This window comes from Pelophylax lessonae (genome assembly GCF_965119305.1).
Source record: "Pelophylax lessonae genome assembly, chromosome: 1".
NCBI lineage: Eukaryota > Metazoa > Chordata > Amphibia > Anura > Ranidae > Pelophylax > Pelophylax lessonae.
The window spans coordinates 526,763,055-526,781,654 of NC_138768.1; the positions used below are offsets into that span (position 1 = coordinate 526,763,055).

General features: G+C 48.0%; 1 protein-coding gene across 1 annotated transcript in view; it reads left to right on the plus strand.

Moving 5' to 3' along the window:
* Nucleotides 1-7,349: 7,349 nt before the first annotated feature.
* GTF2E2 (general transcription factor IIE subunit 2) overlaps nt 7,350-18,600 on the plus strand; it is a 194,267-nt gene continuing 183,016 nt past the window's right edge. The window contains exon 1 of the mRNA XM_082243449.1: nt 7,350-7,513. Within this exon, the coding sequence (XP_082099575.1) occupies nt 7,357-7,513 (157 nt within the window). The 5' untranslated portion in view covers nt 7,350-7,356. The remainder of the gene's footprint in view (nt 7,514-18,600) is intronic.

An 18,600-nucleotide genomic window follows, 5' to 3' on the forward strand; every position in this document is an offset into this window, starting at 1 on the left:
AAAAAAAAAAAAAAAAAAAGCATGGAGAAATCTTCTCTCCAAAGGAGGTAACAAACCCACAACAAAAAAAAAAAAAAAAAAAAAAAAGGGAAAAGGGGAGCCATAATTACCTTTCCCCCGAACCCACCTCTCCACCCCCCTTATTCCCCTGTCAGACCTCCTCCCCTCCTTGCTTGCTCAACAAAAAAAAAAAAAAAAAAAAAAAGAAAAAGGGGGAGCGAGGGGTACTTAAGCAACCCAAAATTTCATTAAAAAAAGGGGGGGGGGGCAAAAAAGGGGGCCCAAAAAAAAAAAAATATAATAATATAAAAATAAGTCAAATCGTGTCCATCCAGGAGTTATATTCTCTCAGAATCTTGGTGATTCCTCTTCAGACTCTGTGTTTTCCGGTCTCTCTCCTTCTGTTAATATTCCTGTCCAAATACTGGGGCAAAACAGCTCTCCAATCCGAAACATATAATTCCTTAATGCCCAAGTATTCAAATAACCCCTGCAGGTCCATCTTGGATCTCAAGGTGAAATACGTGGACTCTCTATGAAATGTTACCATTAGCGGATATCCCCAATGGTATGTAAAACCCAACTCCTTAGCTTTCTCCAGTATCGGTCTCAGCATAGCTCTACGGGTCAGTGTGGCTCCAGACAAGTCCGGTAATATCTTTATCTTAGCTCCCATATAATCAATAGGACCCTTGAGCCATACCTTCCTCAATATTTCTTCCCTCTGGGAAAAATAGTGGACCCGACATATTACGTCCCTTACTCTATCAGAGTCTCCTGCTTTGGGCCCCGGGGTTCTATGGACCCTGTCCAATATTATGCTATCATCACGACTAGAGTCTATTACTTTAAGGAGTATATCTCTTACCGCCTCTTGAAGTTGGTCCCTTTTTACCTGTTCAGGCAGTCCTCTTACCCTCAAGTTATTCCGGCGGCTCCGGTCTTCCATATCCTCCATTCTTAATTGCATAGAAGCCAGCATATCCCCCTGGCCCTTGTATTTTTTTTCAATCTCCTCTACTCTGCCTGTTAGGGATATTACTGTCTCTGCACCTTTATCCACCTTGTCTGAGATATCACCAATATCCTTACGTAGTTCCTTCATCTCCCGCTGGTGAGTCTCCTCCATCTTTGCCATCATATTTTCAATATCCAATTTCGTTGGGAGTGCTTTAAGCAATATCAAAATATCTGATTTTGGGTCTGCAAGCCCCTTATCCTCCTGTAGGGATGTTGGGGTGTCACTCCGTTGCGTCTCCCCTGGACTCCGCATTGTGGACTCCTCCATTGTGGACTCTGTGGGTAATTGCATTCCCAGCACCTTATATTCCTTTTCTACCCCCTGGGCTACCTCCCTCTCCTTCTCTCGGGTATCCTTGGTTTCCTGGATCCTCTGTTCCACGCTGGGAGTGTTCCTAGTACCGGTAGTCTCCCCTTCCACCAGCTGTTGTACCGCTTCGTTTATCTCCTCTCCTTCAGCGACGCTGACACTCCCCAGCAACTCCGGGATCTGCAGCTCCGTGACACCGCTCTTAGCGCCGCCTGACACTCCGGTTATCACCTTGCCGACGCCGGGGAAATAGCGCCCTATCTCCCCCGCTGTGGACCTTTCCTGGCTACGGGTTTGCACCCGTGATTGGCGGCAGCTTCCCCGGGCTCTTGCAGGCATCCCTCGGAGGTTACCGACCGGCAAGCATGACCGGATCCGGCCACACAGGTGTACTCAGGGAGGCAGCAGCGTGGAGCTCACACAGAGCACCTCCTCACACCGTCATCACTCCACCACGCCCCCCACCGTGTGATGTCCATGTGATTTTTAATTCTAAATCCCTTCCCTTGTCTGTAGCGCCAGTCTTATGGGCCAGACTGGGCTGGGTGGCAGGGCCTAGAAAGCAAATAGGTCTGGAGCCCCCATAAAGTGGCCGCAGTGCTACCAGTATGATAATACTGGCCAGCGGCCCATGACTGGCCTGACGTTTGGACAGACCAGCGTCCGCATTTGTACAACTGGCGACTGCCAATACTAGTAAGTGTGGCACTGGAAGCAGGTCTTGGCAGCATAATGCTCCGCCTACCCTCCTCTGCGGCATACCAGGCTTTTGTAGTCTTCTGGATGAGAAGTAAAGCTAGAACATATACTTTGTTTGCTCATAGTTTTTGCAACCTGCTGATTTGTCTAAGATGTTTCTCTATACTCTATAGGAACATCTCAATGCCAGTTAATCCTGTTTTATTTAGCAAAATGTATTGTAATTAAACATACACAGGTAAAAGATCTTTCTGTCTGTGTGTTGACATATTTTGGGGTCATTTTTGGCCTGATTGAGTCCTAATGCTTTGACTATTAAACTGGTTTGTGAATGTCACATGACCACCTTCAAATGGAACTGTAGTTATTGGCAGGTCCCCATCCCCAGTGTTCCTCCTGGGATAAGTAGAACTGACAGCCAAGAGCGGTACCTGTGTTGTCAGATCAGCATTGTATGTTCAATAATCCACAAATATGGATTTAGTCCAACCCTATCTGCTGGCCCAATGTGATGTAATTTAGGGGTATTTTAGCAGATGAATATGAGCATTTCCACCACTGGAAGAGCTTTTGTTATCACTTAGCACTGGCATTTGTTCTGACATCAGTTTGAGATGTTTCAGAGATCATTCAGAATTCATTGACGGGTGCACTTGACCTCCTTCTGACTTGCATTTACCTGTGCTTAATGCAGATTTTGCATTCCAATAGACTTGCATAGGTATGGAAAACCTACTTGTAGCAAGAAAAAGCCTCTCAACATAGCTTAGGGTCAATTCACACCAGCCGCTGCATTGGTGAAGCCTAAAGAGGAAGGGGTGTGGTTTTCAGATGACGGGGGGGTCTTAAACAGGAAGGGGTGTGGCTTTGGCAGGAAGGGGTGGGCCAAATTTAAATTGGGGGGTCACGAGTTTAGTCAGGCCTAGGGCAGCACAAAAATTAAATACACCACTGGTGACACCAAGTCCCAAACAATCTTGCAGCTGCTCCCTATGTGGTCTAGGCAGTCTGGGGGGCTCCACATTGCTATCTTTTTCATCGTAAATCTGGAAACTACATGTATAGCCTATTTCCCTGTCACAAAGCTTGTACATCTTGACTCTTTAACTGGCACGCTTGTTGGGGAGAAACTGTTTGAAAACAAGGTGGCCAAAAATGTATTCAGGGACTCATTAATGCAGACCTCTTGTTGGGGGATAAAACAAGGCTGCAGATTTTTGGTTTGAAGTGATTTATGAGGGGCCGAATTTTATGGAGTCTGTCATATCCAGGGTCACCCCGAGGACAACCGAGTTCATTGTCGTTGAAATGCATGAACCGCAGGATTTGCTCGTATCTAGTCCTGGCCATGGCAGCAGAGAACACAGGCATATGATGAATTGGGTCAGTGGACCAATCTGACCGCAACTCACTCTTTTTAGTAATGCGCAAGATGAGAGCTAGGCCCAGAAAGAGGATTTGCAGCGATAAATTGATCGGCATATAAATTGCTTTGGTCTACAATAGATCTGTACAGATCTTCCGTGAAAAACAGCTCAGAGAAACCAAGAGGAGTAAAATATGTTGTTTCCACCTGAATTCTGGGCTGGCCAGTGAATGGGGGGAAGTACGGCGCTGCAGAAGTGTTGGGCTCCCAATCAGGATTTGCAAGCGCATCAGGAAGGACACTATGGGCTCTATGGGCCTGTCTTCGAATTCTTGGAGGCTGCAGGACACAACTTTGTGCTAGCCACTGCACCAGCTTGAACTGCACTTATGGGACTCGCCACGTCACCAAGTGCTACTGCAGTGCTGGTTTGACTACCACCAGGATGTACTAGGCCGCTGGTGCTTGCCAGTTCACCAGAAGGTTGAGCAGCACTATAACCGACACTGCTGCATACGGAAACCATGTGATTGTTGCACCTCAGCAACACAAGAACGGGGTCAGGTACGCTTGACCTTAGCAGGGACAACTATTCTGTCGTCGGAGCTATCAGTCAGGGTGCCGCTGCTCTCTACAGGTTGGAATACGGAGCCTGATTCTGACAGTGAGGCTTCCCCACTGCTCTCATCTGTCATGCTCCGCATCCTGTAGGCCTCTTCACTAGTGTACTTTCTGTTTGGACATTTTGGCCAATAACATGTATTACTAATCATGTGGCGGGCAATCTGGCGCTATCCTGGATTGATGCTAACTAACGTTATTGCTAACTGACATCACCCTAACACTATTACAGTGATCAGAAAAAAGATCTGTACACTATAATAGTGACCCTGTGACAGGGCAGTGAAGGGACTAACTTGGGGTGATCAGGGGGTGAAATCTTTATTAGGTTTTGGGTACCATCCATATATCCCCTATGTGGGACAGACACTAACTGCTGCTGACACTAACTGGCATCACCAGTGACACTGATACAGTGATCAGTAAATTATCTGTATACGATATATAGTGACACTGTGACAGGGAGTGAAAGGGTTAACTGTGGGTTGATCAGGGGGTGACAAATGTGCCTATGTGTACTGCTGTCAGTGTAGTGCTGGTGTACTCACTGTCTGAGGCTTTCTCCTCTCACGCTGGAACCGAAAAGGGCTCCAGGAGAGGAGATTTATAATTTTCCTGTGCCTTTCGTTGGTCAGAACTGATCACCAGGTCCAGGGCATAAATCATTGGCCTGGACCTGATGACTGATCGGTTCTGGACCAAATCAGATCATTGCGGGGAGGACGGTTTGCGCAGCTGAGCCACCTTGCTGCAGTAAAACTGCGGCGGGGGGTCGGCAACTATTAAAGGAAGCCTTCCATGCAAATAAAAAAGCTAGATGCCATATTTGATCTCCAGAATATGCTGTCATACTGACTGTTTGTTTGTTTGAGTTCTAAGAGGATCTACTTTTTAGGAGGTGTGCTCAAAATAAGGCAGGCGGGGTGCGAAGAACTAGTCGCCACTATTGTCTGTGGTCTCCCTGAAGCACCTTCTCCCAATTATTGACTTACTATATCTTGGTTTACACTGTTAGAAAGTCCAATGGGAGCTCCAGTCCAATGATCCAAGAAACCATTATATCTTATAGTATAACTTTCGGCTTTAACTAGTCTTAAAAACCCTCCCTCCCACCTATGCTAATTAACCTGTGTAAGAAGGATTTGTATACTTGCCTATTTTCAGCCAGCTCTGGTCCGGTCACATGATTTTGGCACCCTTGTATCAGCTAGCAGTTGCTGAAGGGGATAGGAGGGAGCACTACCTGGTGGGCCTCAGTAAACCTATGGGTGATGTCACCACTTCCTGGCATTAACCAGCTGTTGAGTTTGCTTTCCGCTTCCCTGCAGCAGATGCTGGCTGACATAGGAGAAATCCTGTGACCTGAGCAGGCTAAAAGTTGGCAAGTATATAGAACTTTCTTACACAGATTAGTCAAAATAAGTGCTAGAAGTATAGAGGGAGCTTTTTGAAGAATAGTTGGGTAAATCCCATAATTCTACTTTTATTGTATAGTGCATGACACAGGCAACATATTCATACACCAAAGTTATAGGTGCATACCTTCAAGTGATTTGATACCTGCAAACTTTTGAGGACACCATCCTGGGACACCACCCCTATAGCTCTACCCCACTCCGGGAGTCCTCAGTTTTTTTTTTTTGCAGGTGATGGACTTCTCCGTTGCAAAGAAATCAATTTTACGAATTCATTTTTTTTCTTATTTAATCAACACCTCACTGTCTTCTTATACTTGCACAGTAGCTGTGTATCCAGATTGGGGAAACCTCAGTAAAACCTTGGGAGCTGTACCTGGACTCTAGGCTGTGTGGATGGCTTGTAATGTTGCTAAGGCCACTAGATTCTGAATAGGTGCCCACCTTGTCACTTGGTGCAATGCATTGAGTCAGCCGCAGGATGTTATACAGGTCTTTCAAGAACCCAGTTCTTGAAGATCCCTTTGGGGGTAGGTCCACTGTGATGGGTATGAAGTATAGACATATTAAAACTACATCATTAAAAATGATTAATAAATGCAGTATTACATACTGTTCATACCCACTATGGGATTTGTTTTCTATATTCATTGAACCTCGTTGATCCTGCTGTTCTCTGGGCTAGTCTGTGAAATGGGGTAGAATATTTGGACTGAAACGCTGATTTGGCACATAATTTAAGCTTCTTGAATCAGCCACTAATCCACTGCTTTTGTTCAATAACCATCTTCCACCCTCTTTTCTTTGACTAACCCAAGCTGAGCACTTTTATTTTAAGTTTACCAAAATCTCCAGCTCTAATGAAGGAGGAGTGACAGTGTCCCTGAAAGGCATTGGCCTTTCTTTGTTTGGGATAGATGATGGCAGGCATCTTTACCTGAATACTTTGTGTGTGTTTGTGTGTGTGTGTGTGTGTGTGTGTGTGTGTGTGTGTGTGTGTGTGTGTGTGTGTGTGGGGGGGGGGGGGGGGGTTCAACTGGTCAGTGGCCATATTTAGTGTTTGATGAACTTGGAATATTAAAGTGGATGTTAACCCCCATTTATAAATCTGACATGGGCACATCTATCTGTAGTGTTTACTTCTCTATCTCCAAGGCCCTAGTTCCTGTGTCTTTCTGCTTTTCCGATCCTCTGTTATCAGCATGATAACTTCTGACAAGCTCTCCGACAAAGGAGATAAAAGCAGCTAAAAGTTTGTGTTGGGGAAGGGACTTCGAGATAATCAGAGAGCTTGTCTATTCACAGCACATCTCTGCAAGTTTCTTCATTCGTCTGCTTATGTGGAGGCTGGGTGTGTGCCTTTCCTCCCATCAGCTCGCAAATGGTGTATGCCCAGACTCCCCTCCCACTGCTGAAACAGGAGGAAACATTTGTAACACAAGATGTGCACTTTCTAAAGAATATAGAGAGCTGAAGACAGCAGATATACATGTAAAACCTATGTAGGAGGATTTGTTTTAATCTCTGTAACATCTGAGGCTGTTCACTTCACTGGGTATATGTAAGGGTTTACAAATGCTTTGAATCTGAGTAAATAATGCTATGGGTATAGACAGAAAGTAGTGAGGAGGACAAACTTGTCTACACCTATCATGAGATAAATAATGGGGTTTTCTTTGCTGGCCTTTTTTTGAAAACACTAGATGCTTGGTTTTCTGGTTTCAGTACTTCTGAGCAACAAATCCAGAATGAATGTGTAGAAATTGTCTGTATCTCTGTGTGCTCTGTGCCAAAGCCCTAGCATTCTCAAAACTTGAGGTTATCTATGGCAGACCACATATTTCTCTCACAACAGGTAACCTGTGATTTACAGCAAATTCAAAGAAACTCACAGTTTTCCTTCTTATTTTTATGTTTGCAGCACCATGGATCCAGCTCTTTTGAGAGACAGAGAGCTCTTCAAAAAGAGAGCTTTGAGCACTCCTGCAGTGGAGAAGCGTTCTTCTGCTTCAACAGAGTCTTCAAAGAAGAAGAAAGCCAAAATCGATGTTGGTGGGGCATCTGGTTCTAAGCAGAGCACAGGTTAGCAAGTCTGATAATAGTTAGTTACTATGAAATTTACAGTTTTATGAAACCACACACCCAGCAAAAATAAGTAGGACATATATCTGAATTATATGCTTATACAGTATTTTTTCTTCATGATGGGTTTTGCTGGCCCCTACAGGAGTAGGACACTGGGCAGACAAAAAGTTGACTACACCTATGGGGCACTCTCTGCTATAGGTATTCAGTTTTTTCTGCCTAGTCAGGAGTAAGGACCTAGTTCCTTGCTGGGATCTCTGGTCCTGGCAGATTTTTCTTTTCAATAGAATTTTTTTTTTCTTCTTTTTATAATTTTGTTCCTGTGTGATTGTCGGATTGGGCGACAAAATAATAATAATCTAGATCCTTAGGGCCCCCCCAGTCTGACCAGAGTGCGCATGCAGACCACAGCTCTGTGCTTGGTGGGTCACGACATAGCCCCACTGGACGGGGGCTGGCCTGCGAGTTAAACGTCTCGCAAGGGCGCATGCGAACTGCTTGGCACGAGTCGCAGCGTTTCCTCCTGGCCAACAGCAGCCACATTACGATGGAGCGGTGGTCTGTCGGAGCGGTGCCCACCCTGTTCCTGGTGTGGTAAGTAGCTGCCCCCCCTCTACCCCTGGAGGGTTTTGGGGTGGACGTTGGCCCCTCCCTTGGAAGGTGGGACCTTGGGCTCCCTTCCCTCCCAGTCAGCATTCCCCCCTTCCTTGTCTCGGTGGTCTTTAGCTGGCCTCTTGCCCCCCCCCCCCCGGGGTGGACATACCTTTTTAGGTCAGCCTGGGGTGTTACACTGGGGGGGAGCGCGCCGCCGGCGACCGGGCGATTGTTCCTTGGGAGGGCGATGAGCCTGGTGAGGGGCGCCCATTGGGGCCCCCCCCCTTCCTGTTGGGATAATTGTTTTGTGCTGCTGAGGCCCCCGGGAGCCGCGTGGTGCCGCCATGTTCTTGTAGCTTTTCATGCTACAGATCGGCAGCCATGTTTGTGTAGCCTTGGTGGCCATTTTCCTGTGGTTTCCCATTTAAAAATAGACATGGCCATGTTTTTGGAGCCGGATGGACGGTGATTCGGCAGTGGGAACCTCTCCTTGGCCTCTGGTGCTGATCCCTAGATGTGCAGTTAGTCCAGTGCTGTGAGTACTTTACCGGTGGTGGTGAGTCCTGTTGTGGGGTTTTCTCTCCCTCTCTACTCTTGCAGCGTTAGTGCTCTGTGCTGGACCTTGTGATGCCACAGCGTGGGTGGTGGGGTGTCCCTTACAGTGTTCCCCTTTCCCTTCATGGAGTCCTCCCTGGAGTATATTTCACCACCTGATCCCTCTCAGAAGCTGTCGGGCCCTCCGGCTCCCAACAACTGACTGCACTTACGTCGGTCCTGGAGTCCTTGGTGTCCAAGGTAGATTTGGTCCCGGGCAAACTGGCCAGCAAGAAGTGTCCCCCGCCTTCACCAATTTTCTCTGTCTTATCAGATCCAGAATCTGATTCGACCGTTGCGGATGCGAGTTACCCTTCGGGATCTGTGTCCACGCACCCTGCGTGCTCAGATAGTGAGAATGATTCCTCTGCTCCTCTAGCCGCACATGAAAAGGCGCTAGTGAATGCACTGATTGTATCAGTGCGGGAAACCTTAACCACTTAAGCCCCGGAAGATTTTACCCCCTTCCTGACCAGGGGTTTTTTTTTTTTACTGCGTGACTTTAACGGACAATTGCGCGGTCGTGCGACGCTGTACCTAAATGAATTTCACGTCCTTTTTTTCCCACAAACACAGCTTTCTTTTGGTGGTATTTGATCACCTGTGCGATTTTTTTTTTGATCATGCGCTATAAACAAAAAAAGAGCGTAAATTTTGCAAAAATAACAATATTTTTCACTTTTTTTTTATATGAAATTCCCCCCCAAAAAAATGTAAAAATCAAAATTTAACATTTTCAGCCAATTTGTTTTATGCTACATATGTTTGGTAAAAAAATAGCAAGAAAGCTTATTTGGATTGGTTTGTGCAAAAGTTATCGCGTTTACTAACAAAGGGAAAGATTTTTGTCATTTTTGGTGTTTTTTTTTTTTTTAACGAGTAATGGCGGCGATCTGCAATTTTTTTTTTTTTTTTTTTGCGGGACTGCGACATTGTGGCAGACAGATCGGACCCTTGACTGACATTTTTGACACTTTTGGGGTTACCAGTGACATTACTGCAGTAATCAGTGCTATGCATATGCACTGTTACTGTAAAAATGACACTGGCAGTGAAGGGGTTAACTGTATTGGAGAGGGAGGGGTTAAGTGTGTCCTAGGGGCGTGTTTCTAACTGTGATGGGACATGTCTCCTATTGTAAAAACAGAGATCAACGGTTCTACATAGTAGAACCGTCTGATCTCAATTTTTACACATGGGAGAATGACAGGCGGCTTGTTTACATAAGCCGCCTGCCTTTCTCCCGCTCTACCGACGATCGTAGTGTGACCGGCGGACATCGGGTCCGCCGGTCACACGTGCGGACTCCTCCATGAACGAGCCAGGGCGGGCGCGCGCCCCAGCAGGCGCGCGCTCGCCCCCTATTGGCTCAAAAGCCGGTCACAGGCTTGCGACGTAGATCTACGTCACTCTGCCTGGCCGGGGCTGACTGCCCACCTGAAACGCACCTTTCTCTCTCGCTCATTGACAGACGTAGTCCTCGGTGATACAGCACCCTCGGGTTATGTTGCCTCCACAGGAGCAGGACTAGACAGGAAATTAAAAAGCTCTGGCCACACCCTAGGGGCAGTCCCAGAGGGTATATCCTCTCTCTCTCTGCCTCAGCAAATCAGTTATTTTCTGTCTAGTTAGGAGTAAGGACCTAGATACCTTGCTGGGATCTTCGGTCCTGGCAAGATTTTTTTCTTAAAAGATTTTTTAGACAGCTTTTTTTCTCCAGTGTTCCTGTGAGATCTTCAAGCAAGAAAGCTGAACTGGGCGACGGGCTGGATGTTGAGATCCGGTGGTCACCCCAGTTCAGCCTACGAGCGCGTGCAGGCCATAGCTCCGCGCTGGGTCGGCCGCGACAAAGTCCCATTAAGGGACTGACCCCGCGAGTTAAACGTCTCGCTGAAACGCCAAAGACCATGAGTCACGGCGTCCATATCGGTCGACAGCCCTCCCGCCCCGGTGGAGAGGGGTACTGTCAGGAGTTGGTGCCCGCCTGGTTCCGGTATGGTGAGTAGTATGTTCCCCCTTTTCCCCTGACGGGTCTTGTGGTGAACGCGGGCCCCTCTCTGTATGGTAAGATAGAGTCCCTCTCTATCCTATAACATGACACAGATCCTCCTACTTTGAGTGTGATTTTATGTGCAAAAAGCCAGGAGGCTTGGTTTGGGAGCTAACAATCTAATTGTATACATGTTTAAAAGATTGTAATCAGTGGCATTCTGGGAATCTTACTGTGATAAGAATAAGCTACCTACCAGTCAGAAGCCACGGACATGTAGACTGCCTTCCTAAATCAGATCTCCAGCTATAAGCAGACCTCCCGAACGGCCATGCGGTCCGCCAGGGCCGGTACCGCCAACCACGCCAAATCCCCATGCAGAGAGAGTGTTGTGTGCCCTGCAGCACACCGCTATTCAGTACAGGCCGCCGCCATTTTTTTTGCTGGATCGCACGAGCCGCCATTTTGGCGTAGCCTCGTGTCTCCAGCATGGGGGCAGCCATGTTTGAGGTGATCCAAACACCTCGTGGAGCTAGGGGAGGCGCCGGAAGGCGTGCAGAGGGGCGGAGCCGCCTCCTTTCTTCCTGGGCAGCCAGCCAAAAGACTTCCTGTTTGTCAAGACAGCGCTGTAACCTGTTGCAGTTAAACTCTGAGCATCAAGTGGTGAGCCTGGGGGTCTATCTCTCTCTCTCTCGATCGATAGGGATCCCTAGCAGGTAACACTAAGGGGTTTTTTTGTGGCGCTGGGGGTCTGAAAAAAAAAAAAGTTTTTTATTTTTGAATTATATTATCCAGGAAGTGACTGGAATTATCATGGACCCTGCCACACATATTCCCCCACCTGTTTCCCTCGAGGGGGCCACGGGACCCGCCGGTGCACAGAGTGTAGAGTCATTTACAGCAATTTTGGAGTCTATGGTGGCTCGGGTGGAGGCGGCCTGTCAGGGACGGGGGTCAAGGAAGCGACCCCCGCCTACCCCTATACTATCTGACACCTCTGACTCAGATTCAGAGATGGTCACTGCAGTTGCAGGTCCCTCTGCAAGGGCTGTTATCTCAGGTAAAGCTCCCTCAGATAGTGAGGAGGACGTTTCTTCTCCCGCTATAATTCAGGAAGAAGCATTGGTGGACGCACTAGTTGTGGCAGTGCAGGAAACCTTAAAACTTGAGGTTTTACCGGCAGAGGCAACTGAAGCAGAGATTCCTTTTGGTACTAATAAGCCCATCAAAACGGTGAAGGTTTTTCCTGTACCCAAGTGTTTCGGTAATAAGATTAAAGGAGAATGGGAGCATTCTAAACGTACCTTTACTATTTCCAAGCGTATTGCTAGACGCTATCCGTTTGAGGAATCCATCATTAAGAAATGGACGGTACCACCAGTGGTGGATCCACCTATTTCCAGGCTGAATAAAGCCACGGTTATCCCAGTGGAGGACACTTCGTCCTTCAAGGATCCGGTGGATCGAAAGATGGAAGCAGAGTCCCGCACCATCTTCTCTCTGATAGGGTCAGCATTTAGACCAGTAATTGTTATTGGTCTAGTTTCCCAGACACTTACGGAATGGGCGAGAATGGTACGCCAAGACCTTAGGGGAAAAGATATTCCCCAGGAGACATCTGATTTGATGGAACAGATTATACAAGGGCTACAGTTTATCTGTGACGCAGCCTTGGACACTACTCCCCTATTAGGGCATGCATCTATGTCAGCGGTCATCCTCAGACGTGTGCTGTGGTTAAAATGCTGGTCAGCTGACCTAGGTTCCAAAAAGACCTTGACAAATCTCCCCTTTCAGGGGAATCGTCTATTTGGGGCCAACCTAGATGAAATCATTAAGGATGCCACTGGGGGCAAGAGCACTTTTTTGCCACAGGCTGCTAAAGCTAAGGGACCTCGCAACAAGCGAGGACCTTTCTTTACCGCCCATAAAGGGCGCCCGGCTGGAACAAGCGGGAAAGGCAAGACTCCTCCAGGAGGGTTCAAGAAGGGCTGGTCGGACAAACAGAGGACCAACCCAGCCAAACCCGAAGCAAAGGAGTACACAGCCTGAAGGTGCGCCCCCACCCGGTTTCAGGGTGGGGGGACGTTTTCACCGGTATTCAGGACATTAGATCGAGCATCAACCACTACTACCGGTGCGATTCTTCCCTTCCAACATTTAAGTACTACAGGAAGCGGTAGTTACCGTTCCCTGAATAGATCTTTTCCTTTACCTTTTCCTAAGATTAGTCCCTATACCTCACAGGAATCGGATCTGGTTGACCAGATAGGCCAAGAAGCCTCTAGTCGGGTGACTTCGGTCCCTGAGGTTCAACCAGAAAAGATCACCCTTCCTGATAACAATCAGGTATCTGATAAATGTGTGGGAACAGAAAACGACCAGACTTTCTCGGATGGTCGGGGCCAGATACCTCTAGGGACGCCTGGTTCAGATCCAATCAGCGCCAGTGGTCCTAGAAATTCTAGGCTGGCCTCGTCAAGCCGGCCTGGCCAACTTGGACATGTTAGTCGCAGACGTTCCGTGGGAACTTCGTCTCAGGGAGTGTCTGTGGTCTCAAGGACCAATTTACCATTGTGCTTTACAGTCGCTGGGTTTAATGGCCTGGCCATTGAGACCCAAGTACTGAAGGACAGAGGTTTGTCTACTTCAGTCATTCCTACCCTTATTAAAGCAAGGAAAGCGACTTCCAGCAAGGTCTATTATCACACATGGAAGACTTATATTGCATGGTGCGAATCTTTAGGATTTCCTCCACGTACCTATTCGGTGACTCGAATATTGGCCTTTTTGCAACAAGGGGTTGAGCAGAAGCTAGCCTTGAGCACCATCAAGGGTCAAGTTTCAGCATTAGCAATCTTCTTTCAGAAGCCTTTAGCTACCAAGTCCTTGGTGCGGAATTTCATCCAGGGGGTGCGGCACCTGGCTCCACCAGTCCGCGCGCCCTTACCGCCCTGGGATCTTAAATTGGTTTTGTCGGTTCTACAGAAACCTCCCTTTGAAAACATCAGGGAGATTCCCTTGCTTACTTTATCCCAGAAGGTGGCCTTCTTGGTGGCTATCACTTCTGCTCGCAGGGTGTCAGAACTGGCTGCATTATCATGCCAGTCCCCATACCTAGTGATTCATAGGGATAAGGTAGTACTTCATCCTAAGCCATCTTTTCTTCCTAAGGTGGTTTCAGATTTTCATCTGAATGAAGATATTGTACTACCTTCCTTGTGTCCTCAGCCCAAGCATCATCGGGAACATGCGTTGCATTCTTTAGATGTGGTTCGGGCAATCAGGGTATACCTGAAAGCTACGGAATCATTCCGTAAGACGGATTCACTTTTTGTGATCACGGATGGCCCCAGAAAGGGTTTGCCTGCATCTGCCGCGACCATTGCCAAATGGATTAGACAAACGGTGGTACAGGCTTATTCTATTAAGGGTCAGAGTCCTCCGTTCCCTGTTAGGGCGCACTCCACTCGAGCGCTCAGTACTTCCTGGGCCTTTCGCCATCAGGCGTCAGTGGTCCAGGTATGTAAGGCGGCCACCTGGTCGTCGGTACATACCTTTACAAAATTCTATAAAATTGATGTGACGGCATCGGCGGATGCCTCATTTGGCCGCAAGGTTTTGCAGGCCGCAATTTGAGGAGACCGGTGGTGTACCTCGAGGGTTTTTTTCTGTTTGGAAAAAAAAAAAAAAAAAAAAAAATTTCTCTTTTTTGTTGAGTCTCATCATTAAGGATGAGCATTGTAAACTTCTAGTTGGCACCGGTTGGGCCTTCTAGATTGGGATTTGATTTACATTTTCCCACCCCTCATTTGTGATACTGCTCTGGGACGTCCCGAAGGTGCTGTATCACCGAGGACTACGTCTGTCAATGAGCGAGAGAGAAAAATGGATTTTTGTAAAATCTTACCGTAAAATCCTTTTCTCTTAGCTCATTGACAGACGTAGTCCCCGCCCCTCTGTTTTTTGAGTTGGGTTGGGTTAAAATCTCTAAAGACTGCTTTTTCACATAACTGATTTGCTGAGGCAGAGAGAGAGAGGATATACCCTCTGGGACTTCCCCTAGGGTGTGGCCAGAGCTTTTTAATTTCCTGTCTAGTCCTGCTCCTGTGGAGGCAACATAACCCGAAGGTGCTGTATCACCGAGGACTACGTCTGTCAATGAGCTAAGAGAAAAGGATTTTACGGTAAGATTTTACAAAAATCCATTTTTTGCGATCTCTAAGCATTTTGCAATGCGGTACTCCTATGAGGATTCCCTCATTAAAAAATGGATGGTTCCTCCTGTAGTGGACTCCCCAGTTTTCAGGTTGAATAAAGCCACCGTAATGCCGGTTGGAGAGTCCCCGGTCTTCACAGATCTGGCAGATAGGAGGTCGGGGGCCATATGTTCACTGTGGCTGGTTCGGCACTTAGACCAGTATTTACTATTGCCTTGGTGTCGCAAGGCAATAGTAAATAACAGAGTGGGCAAAACCTTTACGCCTGGACCTGGAGGGGGAATAGCTCCCCCCTGCCTTTGCGGAGCTGGCGGATCAGTTAGTCCAAGGGCTACGGTTGCCTGTGATGCCTCTTTGGATTCTGCTCCCTTGATTTCTGGACTGTCTGTCTCAGCAGTGGTCCTGCAGTGTATTATCAGGCTAAAATGCTGGCCTGCGGACCAGGCTTCTAAGAAGGCCTTATCCGATCTTCCATTTGTGCAGGATCTCCTGTTTGGAGCTTCCTTGGATGACATCATCAAAGGCCTTACATGGGGAAAGAGTACTCTTCTTCCTCAGGCTTCCAAGGGTAAGGAGTCCCATCCCAGGCGGGGGCCTTTCTTTTCGGCTCCCAAACGGCCTTTTCGTCCATCAGGGTCTCAAGACAAGGAATCTAGGCCCTTAAGGGCCTCCACCGGGGGTTCTAAGATGTCTTGGCACGGCAAGCCCCGAGCGGGTTCTGACTGACCTGCAGACAAAACTACCTCCGCTTGAAGGGGCACCCTCACCCGTATCTGGGGTGCAGGGACTTATTCGCTGGTTTCTGTATCCGTGGACCTCTCTGATCCAGGACAAGGGGGGCCACAAAGTCCAGCTACAAGATCGAGTTTCGATCGTACCCTCAGAAAAGGTTCTTCCCTTCCAACCTGCACTTGTCCCCTGATCACTTAGGGAATCTCTATGGGGCAGTGCAAGACTTGTTACTTCAAGGTGTGATTCTTCCGACATCGGAACGTTTTCAAGGTTTTTACTCAAACCTGTTTACAGTTCCCAGGAAGGAAGGCAAGTCGCGACCCATTTTGGACCTCAAGGCGCTAAACTGCTTTGTGCGGGTACAGAAGTTACAAATGGAATCCATTCGCAAGGTCGTGACGTCCCTACATCAGTGGAATGGCGGAATGTCCTCGGTTCCATTGACATCAAGGACGCCTACCTTCACAACCCAATATGTGCCACCAACCAGAGCTTCCTCCGCTTTGCCGTGGGCGAGGAGCATTATCAGTTTGTAGCGTTACCATTTGGTCTCACCACCGCTCCTTGGGTAAATGGGTATTTACAAAAGTATTGGCCCTGGTGCTTACATTGCTGCGTCAGTGGGGGATAGCGGGACTGGGGTATTGGGACGATCTGCTCTATTGGACAACTTGGAGATTACTCTGAAAGAGTTTGGTTGGTTTCTGAATCTTCAGAAGTCAGCTCTGGTTCCACCCACAAGTATGGACTATCTGGGTCTGACGCTGGACTCAGCCTCAGCCAGTGTTTCGTCCTCAGGAAAAACTTCATACATTGCAGGAGGCAATTCAACTTCTGCTGTCCAGCAGACGGGCATCTCTTCTGACTTGCATGGGGGTGCTGGGCCTTCCTTTGAGTCAGTTCCGTTTGCACAGTTCCACAGTAGATCTCTGCAAAAGCAGATTCTGGTGAAATGGAACAAGGATCCTCCGTCTCTAGACAATCCAATCCTGTTGAGCCAGAGTACGAGGGGGTCCCTGGTTTGGTGGCTTCGTTATCCGACACTTTGTCAGGAAAAATAATTTCTTCCTATGTACTGGACGGTCGTTGCCACGGACGCCAGCTTGTCCGGGTGGGGAGGCGTCCTCGGCACAGAGTGTGCTCAGGGGGTCTTGACCCTGAAAGAGTTTAGGCTATTGATCAATGTAATGGAGCTCCGAGCGATCAGACTTTGTCTGGCTCATTGGACAAGTTGGCTCCAGGGGTGTCCGGTACGGATTCAATCGGACAATGCCATGTCCGTGGCCTATGTCAATCGCAAAGGAAGCACAAGAAGTGTTCTGGCGGCTCGGGAAGTACTCGGCATTCTAAGGTGGGCAGAACTACTGTAATTGTTTCAGCCCTCTCTGCTGTACACATTCCAGGGGTGGAAAGTTGGCAGGCGGATTACCTCCATCGACAGGTGTTGAACAAGGGTGAATGGTCACTTCATCCGGAGATGTTTCATCAGTTGTGTCTCTGGTTGGGTACTCCCGAGGGGGATCTTTTGACCTCTTGCCTCAGCAGGAAAGTGCAGATGTTTGTGGCACGGTCTCCGGATCCTCTAGCTAATGCCACAGACGCATTAGTGGCTCCTTCGAGTCAGTATCGTCTGATTTAAGCCTTTCCTCCTCTCAAGCTTCTGCCGAGACTCCTGCGCAGGATCGAGGCAGAATGGATTTCAAGTCATCCTAGTGGCTCCAGACTGACCTCGCTGGTCTTGGTACGCTGATCTGGTACGGCTGGTCACCGATGCTCCTTGGAGAATTCCTCTCAGGGAAGATCTGCTGTCTCAAGAGCCAATCTTCCATCTTGCTTTACAGTCGCTGGCTTTGACAGCTTCGCTGTAAGCCATGTGCTGAAGGATAGAGGGTTGTCTGAATTGGTGATTCCTACGCTGTTAAAAACTAGAAAATCTACTTCTAGGAAGATTTACCATTGTCCTTGGAAGTCGTACATTGCGTAGTGTGAATTCCTCAGGGTTCACTCTCGCTCCATTTCGGTGACTCGGATCTTTGCTTAACTCCCAACGAGTGGTTGAGCAGCGCCTGGCCTTGAGTAACATCAAGGGCCAGGTCTCAGCTTTGGCTGTTTTCTTTCAGCGTACGTTGGCCACATACTCCTTGGTGTGTCCTTTTATCCAGGGAGTGAGACACTTGGTTCCGCCAGTGCGGTCTCCATTGCCGCAGTGGGACCTCAATTTGGTGTTGTCGGTTCTCCAGAAGCCTCCCTTTGAAAATATACGGGAGGTTCTCTTGCTTACGTTATCCCAGAAGGTGGCCTTTTTGGTGGTCACGTTGGAGCTGGCGGTGCTCTCTTGTCCACCTTACCTGGTAGTTCACAAGGATAAGGTGGTTCTTTGTCCATGTCCATTTTTCCTTCCGAAGGTCCTCCTGATTTTCATTTAAATGACGGAATCGTGTTGCCTTCCCTGTGTCCCAGGCCTAAGCATCCTAAGGAAATTGCTTTGCATTCCCTGGATGTGGTTCGGGCAATAAGGGTGTACCTGGCAGCTACAGAGTCTTTGAGAAAGTCAGACTCACTATTTGTCCTCACAGATGGATCTTGGAAAGGGCTGACTGCTTCTGCTGCGACCATTTCCAGATCGATTAGACAGACTGTGGTTCAGGCTTATGCCATTAAGGGTCAGGTTCCTCCTTTCCCTGTTAAGGCACACTCTACTCAGGCGCTTCGTGCCTCCTGGGCGTTCCGTCATCAGGCGTCAGTGATGCAGGTTTGCAAGGCGACTACCTGGTCATCTGCTGCACACTTTCACAAAGTTTTATGAGGTGGATGTGTTGGCATCTGCAGATGCTTCCTTCGGTTGCAAGGTTTTGCAGGCTGTTGTTTAGAGGATTTGTCGTCTTCGAGGGTGTTTTTATATTTTTTTTTTTTCAGGTGAGCTCCTGTTGTTGATTGTTGAGCTCCATGTTACC